We start from the raw sequence: 18,783 nt of genomic DNA, 5'->3' as shown, positions 1-18,783 counted from the left end.
TGCTACCAATTTCTTTTGTGTGGTTAAGATGGGTTTACTTTATGGCTGTTTTGTTTCCCATAAACAAAAGCTTTTTACTTGGGATTAGTAACACATAGAACTTTCTTTAGATATTTCTTTATCCTTTTATATAATGTGCAGTGTTGGTGTGCACACAGCTTCTGAACTTGAAGAAATGCAAGAGCGCCTGGAGTCTTCTCGACTCAAGACTTTCAATCTCACAAAAAGTGACTTGGTTAAAGATCACTTGCGCTACTTGGTAATTCTGCTACTTACAACCGTGGATAGGTAGTAATTCAGCATCTTTTTGTTTGGTTGAATTTTAATTAACAAAATTTGATGGTATACTTGGTTTTCCTATGCAGTAGGGTGAAACTGGGGCAAATGTGTTGGTTGGAATCCAAGTTGCCTGGGACAAGATTGATGAGTTTCAAGCTCGTGCGAATTCTCTTGGATATGACTATGTAGTGGTGGTGGCCGACGACAAGGAGTTCAATCTTTTAATGCATTGGGACTTTCACATTGTTATGAAGGGGAAGCTTGTGCCTCCAGATCACATTTTAATGAGCAGAGAAGGGAGACGATGTCTTATATGTTTGATAGTTTATGATTGTTGTACTATTTTATTTTGAATGAGAAAGCAGTGGTGGTAAACAATTCATGACTCATTAGCAAATAGAAAAAAATGTATTGAAGGCAATAGAGAATGTGACTTTACTATTGGAAGGAAGTTGAGCATTTCATTGTCTTCTCTTTTAGCTCGAAATCCCCTTTCGTTCATGGTTATATTTTATGTACTATTTGTTATTGAAAGCACCTAAATATTGCAATGATTTAACAATTTTAACATAATACTTTATTTATTTTATGATTAAAATATTTTTTAGGTGTGAAGGTTAGAAAACATATTAAACACAAGAATTATATAAGTGAAAGTGAAAATGTTTTTCTTTTTACCAAACACTTGAATAGAAAAGAAATTTCAACGTATGCCCTTTTTAGTCATTAGACGTAGCTCACAGCACTTCTACACAAAATTTACCAAACACTCATAAACTGATTATTGTACTAACAGCACTTTTAACAAAAAGTTTACCAAACGCTAAACTCCTTTCTCTCACAGCTGATTTCTCTCACAGCAAATCTGACAGTGATTATTTTCACAGCACAGCAATGCCAAACTGGCCCTTAGTACCACATAGAGTTCTTATAAGGTTCAAAATTGAGTTATTTACACTAACACCCCCTGAGGTTTTCGACTTTTTCACAAAACTCCTTGAGGTTTTAGAAATAACAAGAACACTCCTGAGGTTTAAAATTGTTTTCACAAAACTCTTTTTTATTGATTTTTCATCCAAAGATTGATGATTTTATACAAAAACATTCTCCAAATGACAAAGTTGGCCTTTGAGATTAGATTGCATATACTTCATTGAGGTTAATTTTGTCATTTGCATAAGTTTTTTTTCAATGAAATCATCAATCTTTGGATAAACAATCAACGAAAAGGGGTTTTGTGAAAACAAACTGAAACCTCTGGGGTGTTTGTATAATTTTTGAGACTTTAGGGGGTTTTGTAAAACACAAGAAACCTCAGGGGATGTTTGTGTAAATAACTCTTCAAATTTTTCATTGTCTTCATCATCTCGATATTATCGATATTATCAATATTATCGATATCGATATCATCGATATTATAGCGATATTTTGGCCAAATGTTGTTGATATTATCGATATTATCGATATTTCCGATACCATTGATACCATCGATACCATCGATATTATAGCGATATTTTGGCCAAATGTTGTTGAAGTGTGAGAGAAATTATCGACGTCGATATTTTCCGATATTATCGATACTTATACGATATGTGTATGGATATGTTCCAAAATATCCTAAAAACGATAATATCCTCGATATTTCATCGATATTATCGATATTTTAGTCCTTACTCAAAACCAATGGAAAAGTTACAAAATTACTGAATTGGAACACATGCGAGAGTTGGAGGGCCAAAATGAAACTTCAATATGAATTCAGGAATCATTGCGGTTAAAATATCTATAGTTAAATCTTTAAAATACAACTAATTTCCAAATAATACATATATTATTCAACACCTAGCATTTAATAATAATGGACTGTGCGCCTTAGCGAGGAACAAAATTAATTGTCTTACTAAATAATAGGTGCCGTAATCCCCAAATATTCAACTCTAGATTTTTTACCAATTTTGTTAATCAAAATGGTACTTCTCCCTTTTTATATAAATCCATGTTGTGGGTGTAGTTAGCCATAACTTGGAGAAGGTGAACCTTGTATAGATATTGAATGATAATGCAAAGAAGCCAACTTCAAAACAAGGACAGGAGGTTTTTTGAAGGAAGTGAGTGAGCTCACATCTTATGTGGTGCGAGTGCTTTTGCCCCACATGTCTGGTCTTCCCCTGTAATTGTGGTGCAAATGATCAAAGCACTCGCATCTCTTAATGTGGTGAGTTCACTCACTTTCTTCAACAAACTTTCCCTTCCCTATCTAGACAGGTTGCACAATGTCACTTGTGACAAAGTACAACAAAGTGGGCAATGGAAACATGAACCTAACTTAACAGGTACCCCCTTTTGTGAAGTTTTTCGTTGATTTGGTTGCTTAAGATTGAATAAAGTTTTGGAATTGTTTGATACTTTGTAGCTCCATTTACTTATTGTTTAATGATAATTTGTATAGATATTATGATTTTGCTTGTTGATAATGAGTTTGTAGATATTAAAATTTTGGGCTAACGACAAAAGACTCACTGAAGGTTTATGGTCATTCTCAATATGAGCCCCGGGGTTTCAATTTACACCCCCAATATTTTCAAACCTGTCCAATTTAATCATTCCATTAAGTTGACTGTGAGGTCAACCGTTAACTACTGACGTGACCACTGTGGGACCCACCCATCAACTAACTGACCAATCCCTTCAGAACATAGAACATCTCAAGGGTATTTTCGGGTTGGAAACAGGGAAAAAAAAAATCCTTTATCAATTTTCCTTTAACCCCACAATCATTCTCTCTCTTCCCGAACTACCTTTTGTCGCTGACCCAACCCCAACAAACCATCTTCGACCCAGCCCCACCCCACCAACCTCGCAAGCCACCCATCCCTAGCCATAACACACACCTGTACCTGCTACCCAACCCCGAAGATCCCATACCCCTCTCCCCCCCCCCCCCCCCCCCCCCCCCCCGCACACACACACACACACACACACACACACTCTCTCTCTCTCTCTCTCTCTCTCACGCGCGCGTAGTGGCTCACATAGTAGGACTTCGGATCTGGTCGTGGTGGCGCGGGGAAGGTCTAGACTCTTGGCAACAAGAAGAATCAACATAACATTATGGAGGTAAAACTGGCCCAAGACAAATTTCCAGAGCTGTTGTAACATGTAAGATCGGTTGGATGGGCTATACTTGTCCAATTGAGCTAAAATTTGGATATGTTGTAGTTAACATCCATTGGAACAAGTTTTATGAAGATCTTCACCTCATCCGAGTACTGGAGCATGCTGATCCAAGGCCAAGAAGTTGACCTACGAAAATGAACAAAATCAGAATTTATAACCAATAATGCACTTTTAGCTCATTTTCATTCTAACCAAGGTAAAACCTATGAAAACACAAAAAGGAAGTAAAAAGCTATAAAATGTCAAGAACTAACTCAAAATAATGGGTCAATAACATGATAAATCATGTATAAAAATGAACTGAACAGCTCTCTCTCTCTCTCTCTCTCTCTCTCTCTCTCTCTCTCTCTCTCTCTCTCTCTCTCGTAGTAGTAGTAGTAGTAGTAGTAGTAGTAGTAGTAATAGGGCTTCGGATCTGGTCGTGGTGGCACGGGAAAGGTCTGGGCGAGTTTTCTACATAGATATAGTGAGCTAGGCTAGGCTCGAAGTAGTGGTGGTGGTGCCGTGGAGAAGATCTAGGTTAGGTTGCGGGTACATGTGTGGGTTGCTTGTACAAGTGTAGGTTGTGGGTAAGGATGGGTGGTGGCTTGGGGTTGGGGTAGGTGGGTATGGAGGCAGATAGGTATTGGTGCAGTGGTTGAGGAGAGTGGGGGCTAGGTTTAGGGTTTTCTTTTTCTTTTCTTTTTTCTTTCTATTTTATGTTTTTTTTTATCATGTTGTTTAATTGATTTCTAATTTTTTTTTTAAGTATCTAAGGATGTGTTGGTGTAGGTTTATAAAGGATTTTTTTTTCCTATTTTCCACCCGAAAATACCCTTGAGTCGTTGTAAGGGGACTAGTCAGTTAGTTGAGGGGTGGATCCCACAGTGGTCACGTTAGCAGTTAACGGTTGACTTCACAGTCAGCTTAACATAATGATTAAATTGGACAGGTTTGAAAATATTGGGATGTAAATTGATAAAATTGAAATCTCGGGGCCCATATTGAGAATGATCCTAAACCTTCAGGGTGCCTTTTGTCATTAGTGCTAAAATTTTGGTGGTTAATTATTCAAAGTTTGACCACTTGACTAGTCAAAATTGATTCACTCATTAATGCAATGCAAGTTGTTGAAGATGGCACATGTCAACATTTAAGAACTTGAGACCGCTGGTTTGCAAGTCATGGCTCTTTCCTATTGGGGTAAACCTCGTTGGATTGGTAAATTTCACTCCGAAAATTATAAACACAAATTCAAAAGGTGTTCGGTTCAGTGACTGCATGTTCAAGGCTTTTACAACCAAATTCAAACCGATCTATTTCTAGTCCAGTCCAATTTTTTGCCAATTTTATATAAATAAAAAAATGTATAATAAAACTACACAAAACCAGACTAATCAGTCTAATTAGCCTGTCTTTTAGTCTAAATTCCCAGTTGTAGTCACTAAATCTAGGTTGGGTTGTAGGCACATGTGTAGGTTGCTGGTACAGTTGTGGGTTGTGGGTAAGGATGGGTGGTGGCTTGGGGCAAAGGTAGGTGGGTATGGAGGCAGGTAAGTGTTGGTGCGGCGGTTGTGGAGAGTGGGGGCTAGGTTTTGGGTTTTCTTTTTCTTTTCTTTTTTCTTTCTATTTTATGTTTTTTTTTATCATGTTGTTTAATTGATTTCTAATTTTTTAAAGTATTTAAGGGTTTGTTGGTGTAGGTTTATAAAGGAATTTTTTTTTCCTATTTTCAACCCAAAAAAAACCCTTTAGATGTTGTAAGGGGACTAGTCAATTAGTTGAGGGGTGGATCCCACAGGGGTCACGTTAGTAGTTAACGATTGACCTCACAATCAACTTACGAAATGATTAAATTGGACAGGTTTGAAAATATTGGGGTGTAAATTGATAAAATTGAAATCTCGGGGCCCATATTGAGAATGACCCCAAATTTTCAGAGGGTCTTTTGTCATTAGCCCTAAAATTTTGGTGCTCAATTATTCAAAATTTGACCACTTGACTAGTCAAAGTTGACTCACTCATCAATGCAATGCAAGTTGTTGAAGGTGGCACATGTCAACATTTAAGAACCTAAGACCACTGGTCTGCAAGTCGTGACCCTTTTTCATTGGAGTAAACCTCATTGGGTTGGTAAATGTCACTCCGAAAATTATAAACACAAATTCAAAAGGTGTTCGGTTCAGTGACTGCATGTTCAAGGCTTTTACAACCAAATTCAAACCGATCTATTTCTAGTTCGGTTCAATTTTTTGCCAATTTTATATCAATAAAAAATGTATAATAAATCACACAAAACCAAACTAATCAATCTAATTAGCCCGTCTTTTGATTTTTTCAGTTTAAATGCCCAGCCGTAGTCACTAGTGCTTGTTTTCCTCATGTTGTGCATAGGTTTTTTTTTTTTTTTTTAAAACAAAATTGCTTTTACGTGAGCATCTCCAAGGGAAGAGGTGAAGGAGTAGGCAAACCTCATTTGCCTTGCCACATCAGCATTTTCATGCTCCAAGGGAACATGCAAATGGGTAGGCAAAATGTACCTACTCTCTCCAACAAGGCAATATTGCCTACTTCAAAATGAAGAGGTATATTAGATCCCACTTGCTTTTTATAAAGAAATATCATCTCCACTCTCTCACCTACTTTCTATAAATTATAAATGTAAATGTAAAAAATATAATAATGATTTGAACACTTGCATTGCCTAGTCCCTTTGGAGTGACCAACTTTTTTCATGAGGCAAATGGGCAAGCAACATGTCACCTAAATTGTTATAGCACAATTTTGCCTATTTCATTTGCATAATCCTTTGGAGATGCTAGGCAAGCAAAAAAAAGGATTAACAGAAATTATCACTTATCCTAAATGTCTTTGAGTTTAATTTCTGTTAATACTCCAAAACATTCATCTTCCCCTTTAATGAATTTAATCTCATCAACGCCAACTGGGGGAACCATGAAATTGGGAAGGCAAGCATAGCATCTACAAATGGCAAATCTAATCAAAATGCTTATACACTTAAATCCGTCAAAATCCAATATGGAAACTACAGCAAGATACAACCCTTCCGAAATTAAACTATTGTCAAAAGTCACTACCACAACAAATACGAAGATGCTGCATTATATCAGTACAACTCAGATTTCCCCCAGATAGATCTGCTTATCACTACCGCAAGATCCAATAATGGGTTCAGTGGGATGGAATACAGACTCATTGACAGATCCAGTGTGGCCAGGAAGCATATACAAGATGCGTCGAGAAGTAGTATCCCAAACATAAACCATCCGATCAGAACTTCCGGCCGTGACCTTGCTTCCATCAGGGGACCAGCTACATTTCAACAAGTTCTTTTCAAAATTGTGCTGGTGGCCTTCCATTATCTTCACGCAACGATTCTGTGGTGCATATGGGCGCATATCCCAAATGCAGAGCTTGCAGTCCATTCCATTAGTCAGAAGATAAGAGCCATCGGGACTCAATGACATACCTGTTATCATATCTTGATGGCCTTGAAGTGTCATCATTACTTCAGCCTTGCGCAAATCCCAAACTTTAATATCATTGTCAATGCCTCCGGTAAAGATTTTATCTGATGCATCAGAGAAGCTGACAGCTGTAATTTGATATTTATCAGGAAATGTTTGGATGGCACCCCTCAGACGCATATCCCATAGTTTGGCAGTTCCATCATCAGATCCACTGACAATAAGAGGCGGTCCCCTTCGAGCAGGATGGCAAGAATTCACAAATGATGAGTGTTCTGCCATCTTTTTTATTCTTTTTCCTGTTTCAACATCCCATGCCCCCACAGTCTTGTCTGGACTCGCTGATATTATCTGAGACCCATCAGTTGTCCAGTGAAGATCCAATACAGCATTCTTGTGCCCCTTCAGAACCATAAAGTTCTTGCATTCCCCAAGAACATTCCATAAGAAAATTTCTTTGTCATGAGACCCAGATGCAACAACTGTTCCAGCAGGATTAAATTTCATTGTGTATATAGCACTCTGATGACCTGTCAACAACATGATTGGCGATTCCAAACTGGAAGTCCTTTGTTTTCCATTTGGCCCGGGTGCTGGGCGAGCACTATGCGTAGACAATTCCATTGGCCTTGGACCAACTATGGACAAAGCAGTTTCACCCTCACTTGGAGCAAATTGCATCATTGCCTCTGTTTGGTATTTCAATAGCAAACGATTTATTTTCTATGAGTTCAAATCCTGCAATCCAAATGAAATGAATAAGCAAATTTGTCATAGCATAAATGACTTATCACAACCTACATCTGTCATATGATATAAGCTTATAACACAGTGAGAAAAACCAGAACTAGCTAACAAGATATTAAGACAACAGAAATGACGGCAGGTACTGATAGACTAATACCTGACAACATTATAAAACCCAAGTCACATAACAATCTAAACCACTGCATGTACTGATAGACACGAGTAAAGACAGAAACTACCCTCGTCTACTCACTTCTTTTACTTTTCCTGTCTTTCATTGATGAAGAGGTCATATGCAGTTTTCCTCTCCAAAGCATACAGGTTATGCACATATGGAGCGTATAGCTCGTTTTCTTATAATCCAAACCATGTGTTTTCAAAGAAAAACTAGGATTAACTTTTGAAAAGAGAAAAGGCAAATGACCTATTGTGAACCAGGTTTATGAGGAAAGTGAAAAAGCCAAATGAAGCCTAAAAAATCTGATATTCTTTTCAGAAAACTGAAGCTTTCTTCTTTCATTTCCATGATTCAACTACAATGACGGGTTATAGAAATTGTAAACTGAGTTTTGAAGATCTTATTTATCAATGGAAAAAAAAACAAAAAAAGGAATTGCTTCTGTTGTATTCCAACTTCTGGTTATAGGTATAAACTTTTACGCTTGGGTTGCATTACTGGTCTAGGTATCAGTGAAAGTATATATCTGAAGAATTTGTTGTTGCAAAGAAGTGATATTTGCAATGGAGAAATAGGTGTTGGTGGGACTTTTAGAAGAATCAACTATTTGCCTCCAATTCAGGGCAAAAACTTCCTCCACAAGAAAATCACAATAGAAAGAGAGAACCTTTCAGTCCAAAAAAGAAAGAGAAAGACCCAATCAGTCAAGAAAAGCACAATAGAAAGAGAGAAAATATTGCCCCTCTTTTTCCTACACAACCCCATTCCATAAGCCAGGGGAAAAGGATAATCGTCTACCAGATTGAAGCAACTACTCAACCGTCACTAATTTCATTATGGCCAAGATATAGGAAAAATGCATCAATCCATTTGGTCATAAAATTCACAGGAGCTCAAACATAGCCATAAATAAACCAAATTAGTTAAAACAAAGACTGGGTGAACGCAGTAAATAAAAGGCAGGGCAGCACAACACACACTAAATTACTGGATGCCATGAGCTAAAGCTTAATCTAGATTGCGAAAGTGGCTACATCTGACTTTTAAATATCACTCTACAATTTGGAACAAGTGCCCCTTTAACAAAACTGGATTTATAAGTTGGTACCAAACCAAATTGAAACTACTGGGTTTCCCCTTTTTTTTTTCTTTTTTTTTTTTTTTTTGGAAACCATCCCAAGTTTACACATTGAAAACTCAAAACGGATTCAACCAAAAATACAAAATACAAATAGAAACCTTTTGAAACTTGGAAAAAAACAAAACAAAACAAAAGAAGCCTTAAGAAAATAAAGGTGCTAAAAGAAAATAATACAAAGAGCAACACCGAAGGATTGGTAGTTACATTGACAACACAAGATACATATATGCATCATATGGATATATACACAGAGATGGCTTCTTCTAATGAGAACCCCTTTAGCAGGACCGAGGACATTCGAACTGTGCCTCTAGCTCTTCTAAAGGGTTTTAAAATTGACCAAGAAACAGAAGTTTAGTGCTTAGGGTATAGGGTATAGGTTCTACCACTAGGACTTTGAGCTATCCCCAAATCTAAGAGTTTAAACCTAAGCACTAAACGGTTTCTACAATCTAAAACCATCAACCCATTGACAGAAAATGGCAAAATATACACATATTTATGTCTCTGTGTGTCTCTGTATGTGTATCAATGTTACAATCCTAGGTAAAAAACCAGGTAAAGAATCTTACAATGTACTCAACTTTTTCCCCTGAGCTCACTGAGACAGAGGGATTCTCAAATGTCAGTACAAACACTAAGTTATAGCATCCCCACTTAGTAACCACTCTGTTAGTTCACGCAAATCCGGAGAAGTTATCCCGGACAGTCCCATTTTCTATCCCAATACTCTTTTTTTCTTTTCTACGAACTATCTCATAAACAAAATGTACCATCAATTCAATAGAAGAAGCCTACAAGTCTATCCAACCTTCCTCATTTAAAAATTCAAACCCAATTAACAAACTAATAGATATTTATGTCAATATATGGCCATTTCACATAATTCAAGGCACAATACAGAAACCAAAATCCATGTAAGCTCATAATGTGGAGTATTAAAGTTAGCACAAGCCCATTAGATTAGAGCTATACGAACAACATAACAAACCCTAGTTTCTTGTTAATTCCTCTTTGCAACAGTTGTGTGAAAGCATAACAGAGTTTCCCTCAATTCTCCCTAGTTTCTTATTATAGTTTATGAGGGAAGCCTTTACAGAGCTCAGTTAGGAACTTAGGGCACAGGGTTTTGCACAAAGCACCCCACAGAATGAGAGGGAGACACAGAAAGAGAGAGAGAGAGAGAGAGAGAGAGAGAGAGAGAGAGAGAGCGAGAACCTGGTAGAGCTGTATCTGATAAACCCTAGAGGGTTCTTCTTCTTCCTATTAGCAGAGCTCGATCTGTCCTGAAACTATACGAATTGCATCCGACATAATGGCAACGTCGTCGTTTTCTTCTCGTAGTATACCACTGTTTGATCCCCTATACGACCGTACTGTATGTTTCGAACGGTTTACGGCTCATTGGGCTCAAGTGCCGCCCAAGCCCAAACCAAATATAGAGTTTTCAAATCCAACGGCCTATATTAATTGTATTCAATATCAAGGGCTAAAAATCAAATCCAACGGCTGATTCTAAAATATAAGGAATATTTTCTTCAATATTACTCAATACATATCAACTCTGCCAAAATAGACCGATCCAATTTAATCCGCTTAAATTGACCGATCTAATCCAATTTTTATCTAATTTTAATCAGTTTAGATAATTTGGTGAATATGATCGAATTCCTAAATCAAACAATCAACATGACTGGATTAGTTGACGGATTTGCTTGTGTCAAATTGGTTTAATGTTTTTTTTTTCCTCTTCTTATATGCATTTGGAGTTGAATATATTATGAACAATTTAAGTCATTTGATGCAACAATGTCTAATACACCAAAGTGTATTACCAAAATGTGTTTTGATCTATTTTACCAAAATGTGTTTTGATCTATTTCCTAAAATAGAAGTTAAATTGCATCAAATCTAATTTAACATCTATTTTACATTTGCATCTACCCAAATGTGTGATTGAATTAGATTTGACGAGAATTTGTTCATATTCCAATATTCTTTAGTCCATTAAACTGATCCTGCAATCTTTAATTAATTTGCTCTCATCAAACAAACTACACGGCCCTGTCTTGCCTGCCATGAGTCACAGCCTCATCAGGAATGTACTTGCCCCAAAACCAGTGTGCCTTCCAAACTCTGTTCATTCTTTGTCTCAGGCAGGCAGAATGTGATGAAAATGGTCATAATGACCACAAAGCCAGCAAAGAAGAAGAAGAGGCAAAGCATGTTGAGGAAAACTTGGGCAATGATGAAAGTGAACAGCATGTTGACCGAGACGTTGATGGCTTGTCCGGCGGATCGGACCTCCAGAGGACATCTCACTGGGCACCAGCCACCCCAATGGCCCCCAAGACCATGCAAAAGGCTTTTACATATGCACATATCAAGAAAAAGATCCAATTGGCTTCACCTTTTGAAAATGCTCCTTCTCCACTCACACCAAACTTCATGCCTATCATAACTCCAACAGCAATCTGCAATGTATGTGTAAATGTTAGTGCAAGTTCTTTTCTTTTTACTTTTAAACCAGTGATATTGGGGGAGGAGGGATTCGAACATAGGACTTCATGTGCAGGGATAACTGCTCTTAACCACTTAAGCTACAAGCCTCTTGATGTGAAATTTTTTATATTAATTTCATTGAATTGAGCATATGGAATTAAGTACCTGGCAGATGAACATTTGCACACCACCTTGAAGGAATAAGGCTCTTCTTCCAAACTTGTCGACTGTGAAAATGGACACTAAGGTAGCAACCACGTTAACGCTGCCGGTGATGACGGTGGACATGAGGGAAGCTTCATTTCCAAAACCCAACGTCATGAAAAGAACAGGTGCATAAAACATAATCACATTGATGCCGGTGAGCTGCTGGAAGAATGGAACAAGAAGACAAATAACAAGTTGAGGCCTATATCTTGGTTGTGTGATGTTGCTCCATTGGTCTCCACTCTTTTTGCAACCTCAGTAGCATCAAGAAGGTCTTGGAATTCCTCATCGACTTTATCGGTGCCACGAATCTTTTTCAACATTTTCTTGGCCTTGTCAGGGTGACCTCTTTCTAGGATGGAATTTGGAGTATCGGGAAGAAAGATTGCAGCAACAGTCAAGATCAAGGAAGGGACGGCTGCAAGAGCCAAAGAGACTCTCCAGCCATATCCACCCTTGATCTTGGCAGTGCCGAAGTTAACAAGACCTGCCACTAGAATGCCAATGGTGATGGCCATTTGGAACCCCATGTTCTGTGCTCCTCTAATCTTTGTTGGAGCCATTTCCGCTAGATAAACAGTAACAGACTACAAACCAGATGGAGATTACAAATTATTTATCTAGCAAGCTACCTCTAAACTTCAACTAGTGTAGAGAGATCATATTTTCACTTCACATTGGATAACTACAGTATATGGTAAATGGGGTCCTATTATTATCACATAAATTTTTATGACGCGTTGGTAATCAACACATCACCTGCCACATAATGCTGTAAACGAATATGGTCTAAAAATGTGATATCTCTTAAGACCTGTACGTTTAATTCTTTAATCAAATGTGTAAGCGAGATATATAGCGAGCTATAGAGAAAATTAATTAAAGACAGAAGATTTGTTGTATACCTGATTAGCAAATCCAACACCAATACCAAGCAGCAGGCGACCAATAATTAAGAGCACAATGTTATTGGCAACACCATTCAGGACAGAGCCAATAAGAAAAACAAGGCCAGCCACAAACATGGCGATCTTTCGGCCAAATTTCCTAGTTACTGATGACGCAAAGAAGGAAGCCACCAATGATGCAATGTAGAGGCAAGAGGTGAACAACGTGAGGAGTTTGCTATCGAATTTGCAGTACTGGTTTTGATCAGCAGACTCATTCTTCATTTTGTGGAACACAGAGGGGAGAACTTGCTCAAGAACGACTCCATTGAAGTCACTCCTGCTGCATAGAGAAAACTTGTTTTAATGTAATCTCAATTCTCTTTTTCATTTTTTTTTTCTTTTCATACAAGCGATATTAGGGGAGAGGGGATTCGAACACAGAACTTCAGGTGTAGGGGTAACTGCTCTTAATCTCTTGAGATACGTACAACCCCCTTGTAATGTAATCTCAATTCACTTAAACATAGAGAAAAAAACACAATTAATTGATGTGTTTGTGTGTTTCTGAAATGGTGTTCCAATTACCTGAGATTCCAAGATCATATCCAAAGAGGAGACCTCCCATGGCAGCTAAGAGCACAAAGATGGTGACACGTCCTTCATAGCTCCTTCCTCCGCCCTCCCCGACGAAACCACCTCCTCCTGCCATCACTGCCATCACTCTACAAAGTTTTCAAGTCTATAACCTCTTTGAAGTTTAAACAAACCCACTCTCAAGAAGAAGAGAAAGATAATGTAAAGTTTATAAAGGCGCCAAAGGGTAGCAAGCTTGCCTGCCTAAACAAACTTACCTAATAATCCTACAATTATTTTCTAGATTGTGAAATTCTTTCCTTCCTTGTTATACATGCCATATTTATGTCCGAATGGTTGAACTTATGAGGATAAGGATCACAGCAAATTCTTGTTTTTGGATTAGAACAAAATTAAGTACTTGATTTTTATTTAAAACCATTTTAATGTTTTGGTACTCTAAATTTGGCAATCTGATGAATAGGCACACACAGTGGTAAATTTATGGATATTACAAATTATTTCGTATGGATAGAATTTTGAATGGTGAAATCTTGACCGTTAATTATTCGATTTAACATCCAACTATTTGATTGTCATTGTAAACAAGGGTGAGGTTTTGACAAGGGGTGTTAGCTTGACTCAGCTTTCTATATCAGAATTCTGGTTAATTATATGGTTAAAGATATGTTCATATAATATCCAAATTTACAATATGGTTTTTCATGGTAATACCTGACGGAGTTTGACTAACAATATTCACACATTGCCAAATTTAGAGCTCCAACCAGCACGACTGGTTTGATATCAGCAACTACTAATCTCAATCTATTTGAAACAAGAATTTTATCTACAGTTATATCCTAACATATCCAACCATTCATACCTAAATATGGCAGCTTCACAAGAATTTAGTCCTAAGTTGTTGAAACAACCGGGCAGCTTGTTGCATTTTGGGGCCTTTATATGCTTGAACATTCTGGGATTTGAAATGAAATTAAGGAACAAAGATAGGATAAAAAGATTTATACCTTTGTTTCTTCTTATTGATAGTGGTTATCAAAGATTCTTGACAAAATCATTTGGCTAAGTATATTTAAACTTCAAAGAACTTTCAGACTGCAAGACTTTGTAGAGCAATGGCTGGAGGAGGAATTGTTGGCGGAGGCGGAGGGAGGAACTATGAAGGCGGTGTCACTGTCTTTGTGGTATTCACCTGTCTCGCAGCCGCCATGGGAGGTCTCCTCTTCGGATACGATCTTGGAATCTCGGGTAATTTGGAACACCATTTCATACACACAACAATTAATTGTGTTTTTTTCACTATGTTTAAAAGAATTGAGATTACATTAAAACAAGTACTAAACAACTTTTCTCCATATGCAGGAGGAGTGACCTCAATGGACTCGTTCTTGAGCAAGTTCTTCCCATCTGTGTACCATAAAATGAAGAATGAGTCTGGTGGTCAAAACCAGTACTGCAAATTTGATAGCCAACTCCTCACGTTGTTCACGTCTTGCCTCTACATTGCAGCATTGGTGGCTTCCTTCTTTGCTTCATCAGTAACTAGGAAATTTGGCCGAAAAATCTCCATGTTTGTGGCTGGCCTTGTTTTTCTTATGGGCTCTGTCCTAAATGGTGTTGCCAATAACATTGTACTCTTAATTATTGGTCGCCTGCTGCTTGGTATTGGTGTTGGATTTGCTAATCAGGTATACATTTCTTCATCTACCGTATAATGTGGTTCACTAATGTGATCTCTCTAGCATTACTCGATTTAGAGAGCTAGCTGGCTAATTAATTTGTAATCACCATGTCATTTGCAGTCTGTTCCTGTTTATCTAGCGGAAATGGCTCCAACAAAGATTAGAGGAGCGCTCAACATGGGGTTCCAAATGGCAATCACCATTGGCATTCTAGTGGCAGGTCTTGTTAACTTCGGAACTGCCAAGATCGAGGGTGGATATGGCTGGAGAATCTCTTTGGCTCTTGCAGCCGTCCCTTCTTTGATGATGACCCTTGCCGCAGTGTTACTGCCTGACACTCCAAATTCCATCCTAGAAAGAGGTCACCCTGAGAAGGCCAAGAAAATGTTACAAAAGATTCGTGGCACTGACAACATCGATGAGGAATTCCAAGACCTTCTTAATGCTACTGAGGTTGCAAACAGAGTGGAGAACCAATGGATCAACATCACACAACCAAGATATAGGCCTCAACTTATCATTTGCTTTCTTGTTCCATTCTTTCAGCAGCTCACCGGCATCAATGTGATCATGTTTTACGCACCTGTTCTTTTCATGACGTTGGGTTTTGGAAATGAAGCTTCCCTCATGTCCTCTGTCATCACTGGCGGTGTTAACGTGGTTGCTACCTTAGTGTCCATTTTAACAGTTGATAAGTTTGGAAGAAGAGTCTTATTCCTTCAAGGTGGTGTGCAAATGATCATCTGTCAGGTACTTAATTGCATGGTCAATTGAATGAAACTAATTTCTTTTAATTAAACCTTGATTTCTAAAGGGCATTTTTCTAACTAAACTTGCACCACATACATTGTAGATTGCTGTCGGAGTGATGATAGGCAAGGAGTTTGGTGTGAGTGGAGAAGGATCATTTTCAAAAGGTGAAGCCAACTGGATCTTGTTCTTTGTATGTGCATATGTAGCAGCCTTTGCATGGTCTTGGGGGCCATTGGGATGGCTGGTACCCAGTGAGATCTGTCCTCTAGAGATCCGATCCGCCGGACAAGCCATCAACGTCTCAGTGAACATGTTGTTCACTTTTCTCATCGGCCAAGTGTTTCTCACCATGCTTTGCCACTTGAAGTTTGGTCTCTTCTTCTTCTTTGCTGGCTTTGTGATCATTATGACCATCTTCATCACATTCTTCCTGCCTGAGACAAAGAACGTGCCCATTGAAGAGATGAACAGAGTTTGGAAGGCACACTGGTTTTGGGGCAAGTACATCCCTGATGAGGCTGTGACTCATGGCAGGCAAGACAGGGCTGTGTAGTTTGATGTCCTACTCATTTTCTTACTTGTAAAACCAATAAAATTATACTATTTATTTGCCTCTTCCTATATTCAAACATAAATTATCCTTGTACCTTGATCATTTTCATTATCATCAACGATTGTAATAATGCACGACAACAAAGATATATCTTCAATTACCTCTTTGGTTACCAACTAACTATTAGTCTAGTTTTTTTTTTTTCTTCCCAATGTTACGTCCCAAGTTCGAATCTCCCCTCCCCATTTATCAAAATCGAAAGATAACTTGTTAGGTTTTATTTATGAAAAATTACTTTTAATATATATATATAATATTGACACTCCAAAAAAATCATCTTGCCCTGCTCTTCCTTCTTTATAAAAACATAAGTGCGAGTGCATAATGACTCATAGAGAGTGCCAATAACAGCTCCCAAAAGTAATTAAAAAAAAACCTTATTTACTAAACGATATTTGAAGAGAACCAAATAAAATAAAGAAATGGGTATATTCATGCATAATGTCTGTTACTCTGTTTCCATAGTGATGAACAATACCTATGACATTATCTGGCATTTATAAATTATTTCTATTTAGTCTATAATTTTCTCTACACCACATTTGGTTTCATTTCTTAATTACATTCTAGTGTTCATTTTGACAACCAAAATACTATCTTTTACATTTATGTGCTCCAGGAAGCATACTCCAATCCAGATGAGGAGTAGATCAACAGAGCTAGTCTAATGATAATTTTCGGAAATTTACAGCTCGAATTATACAATTGAATGCCAAGTATAATACACTAAAAAGAAAAAATAAAAACAAAAGGGAAGGGAGTATTGATATTACACACAAGTTGAAGCTGATGGAATTGGCACCTCTGCTTATCCAAATGGAAGTGCAACTATGCAACTGATACTGACTCCAATAAAGCATCCACATACTCTTTCAGCTTCACTTTTGTAATTGCTCCTTCTCTCCTACTTTCTGGAACTTCCTGTCCATTCGTAAAGAGAATCAAAGCTGGCAACCCATAAACTTTGTACTCTTCAATCAGTTTTGGGTTTGCATCATGATCAATCTTAACAACTGTTAACCTGTCTCTGTATTCCTGAGTACAACAAATAAACTCATATATCAGATCATTTGTATAGATTGGATAACAATCCAAGGCAAATTGACAGCATAAATAATTTGAAAGATGCAACTTGTCCTCCCATTTCTTCAAGACATTTTTCCAAACCTTGTTTCAAAATGATCATGCATTTCTTCGATTGTGGCACCATCCGAGGCATTTCTGTGAGTCCTCGAAATGGGGTGATGCCGGAAAGATTTTTTAGACAAACATTGGGTGTGTGTGTGTGTGTGTGTGTGTGTGTGTGTGTGTGTTTTTTTGTTCATAACAAGAAGTAAAAACAAGCATATCTGGGAGAGAGACAGAGAGAGATGAAGTACTATCCAAAACTATTAAACAAAAATTGGGTTTCTGGACTCTTAAACAAAGCAGGGGACCTTCTATAGTTTACACGTTTTTTTTTTCTTTTGGTAAGATGGTTTAACTTCAACTCTAATTCCTACAAAAACAACAACAGCTCTCATTTCCCATATCAATAAAAGTCTACCCAACTCCAACCAACCACACTATGTTATGTTAACTTGTGTCGATGCCATATGTCATTACCCATTTCCAGAGTTCAACAGATTTTGATCATACCCATTACATTTTTTAAGCAAAATTCCCTTCCTTTCTTGTATTCTTTCTCTTGAAACTCAAAATAAATGTAATTACTTTTTTTCTATATTCTCAATTTCTCAAATACTCAAACTTTTCCCCATTTCATAATTTCCCTTCAAAGGCCACTGCTTAGAAACAATGAACATGCTCCAAAAATCTCTCCAAAAAAAAAAATTGAACATGCTCCAAAAAGGCAACAATAGTAAATAGAAACACATCTATGTATAGGTTCAGGTTATCAAATAAATAAATAAATAAAATCCCATGTAATGTATAGATAGATAGAATAGACAGAGAGAAAGAGAAAGATACGAACCTGAGCGACCCATTCCATAGCAGGTGAGATTAAGCGGCAAGGACCACACCAATTGGCGACGAACTCGACGAGAACCGGACGGTCCGAGTTCAGAACCGTATCCTGGAACTGGGTTTCGTTAATTTGCTGAATACCACCACCGGAAGCAACTGTAAACTTAGGAACCGTACGAGCAGAAGAAGAAGAATTACGAAGACCCAGTTGCCTTATCTGGCTTCCAGAGCTGTAGAAGAAGCCGGAGAAGAGCTTCTTCGACGAGAGCGCGAGAGCAGAGGTTGTTGGCGAGTAAGAGTTTGAAGTAACTGTACGGACTGGAGGGAGTGGTGGTATGGATAGTAATGCGGAATTGGAGACGATGGTGTCCATGTTTCGTAATGGGATAGAGGGAGAGAGGAAAAGCAGCGTTTTGATGAGTCTTTTGAGCTTTTGAGTGAACGAAAATGCAATGCTCACTTGGCGTGGAAGCCTATTGGCCACGAAATACCAAATCTATTGTATATCATAAAGTTGTGCTCAATTTTATCATCTGTCCTCTTTTATAATTAATAGGGTTAACTACATAAAACCCCCAAATT

At 37.8% G+C, this 18,783-nt stretch overlaps 3 protein-coding genes and 1 pseudogene across 4 annotated transcripts; 1 reads left to right on the top strand and 3 right to left on the bottom strand.

Moving 5' to 3' along the window:
- Positions 1-6,424: 6,424 nt before the first annotated feature.
- Positions 6,425-10,330, bottom strand: LOC110758436 (Transducin/WD40 repeat-like superfamily protein). Its single transcript, XM_021960300.2, has 2 exons — positions 10,208-10,330; positions 6,425-7,661 (listed from the first exon to the last, which is right to left on the bottom strand). The coding sequence occupies exon 2, from the start codon at positions 7,605-7,607 to the stop codon at positions 6,573-6,575; it is 1,035 nt and encodes a 344-aa protein (XP_021815992.1). The 5' UTR covers positions 7,608-7,661; positions 10,208-10,330; the 3' UTR covers positions 6,425-6,572.
- Positions 10,331-10,908: 578 nt separating this feature from the next.
- On the bottom strand, positions 10,909-13,339 carry LOC110758398 (sugar transport protein 10-like; annotated as a pseudogene). The gene is made up of 4 exons (XR_015832896.1): positions 13,174-13,339; positions 12,604-12,928; positions 11,657-12,285; positions 10,909-11,463 (listed from the first exon to the last, which is right to left on the bottom strand). The product of XR_015832896.1 is annotated as a sugar transport protein 10-like (transcript).
- Positions 13,340-14,219: 880 nt separating this feature from the next.
- Positions 14,220-16,173, top strand: LOC110758449 (sugar transport protein 10-like). Its single transcript, XM_088247385.1, has 4 exons — positions 14,220-14,433; positions 14,548-14,873; positions 14,988-15,617; positions 15,721-16,173. Exons 1-4 carry the CDS (start codon positions 14,301-14,303, stop codon positions 16,171-16,173), a joined length of 1,542 nt encoding a protein of 513 aa, XP_088103511.1. The 5' UTR covers positions 14,220-14,300.
- Positions 16,174-16,809: 636 nt separating this feature from the next.
- Positions 16,810-18,659, bottom strand: THX (thioredoxin X). Its single transcript, XM_021960150.2, has 2 exons — positions 18,209-18,659; positions 16,810-17,268 (listed from the first exon to the last, which is right to left on the bottom strand). Exons 1-2 carry the CDS (start codon positions 18,572-18,574, stop codon positions 17,062-17,064), a joined length of 573 nt encoding a protein of 190 aa, XP_021815842.1. The 5' UTR covers positions 18,575-18,659; the 3' UTR covers positions 16,810-17,061.
- Positions 18,660-18,783: the final 124 nt, after the last annotated feature.

Source organism: Prunus avium, chromosome 1 (genome assembly GCF_965620075.1).
Source record: "Prunus avium chromosome 1, drPruAviu1.hap1.1, whole genome shotgun sequence".
Lineage (NCBI taxonomy): Eukaryota > Viridiplantae > Streptophyta > Magnoliopsida > Rosales > Rosaceae > Prunus > Prunus avium.
This window is presented reverse-complemented; position numbering and strand designations above follow the sequence as displayed.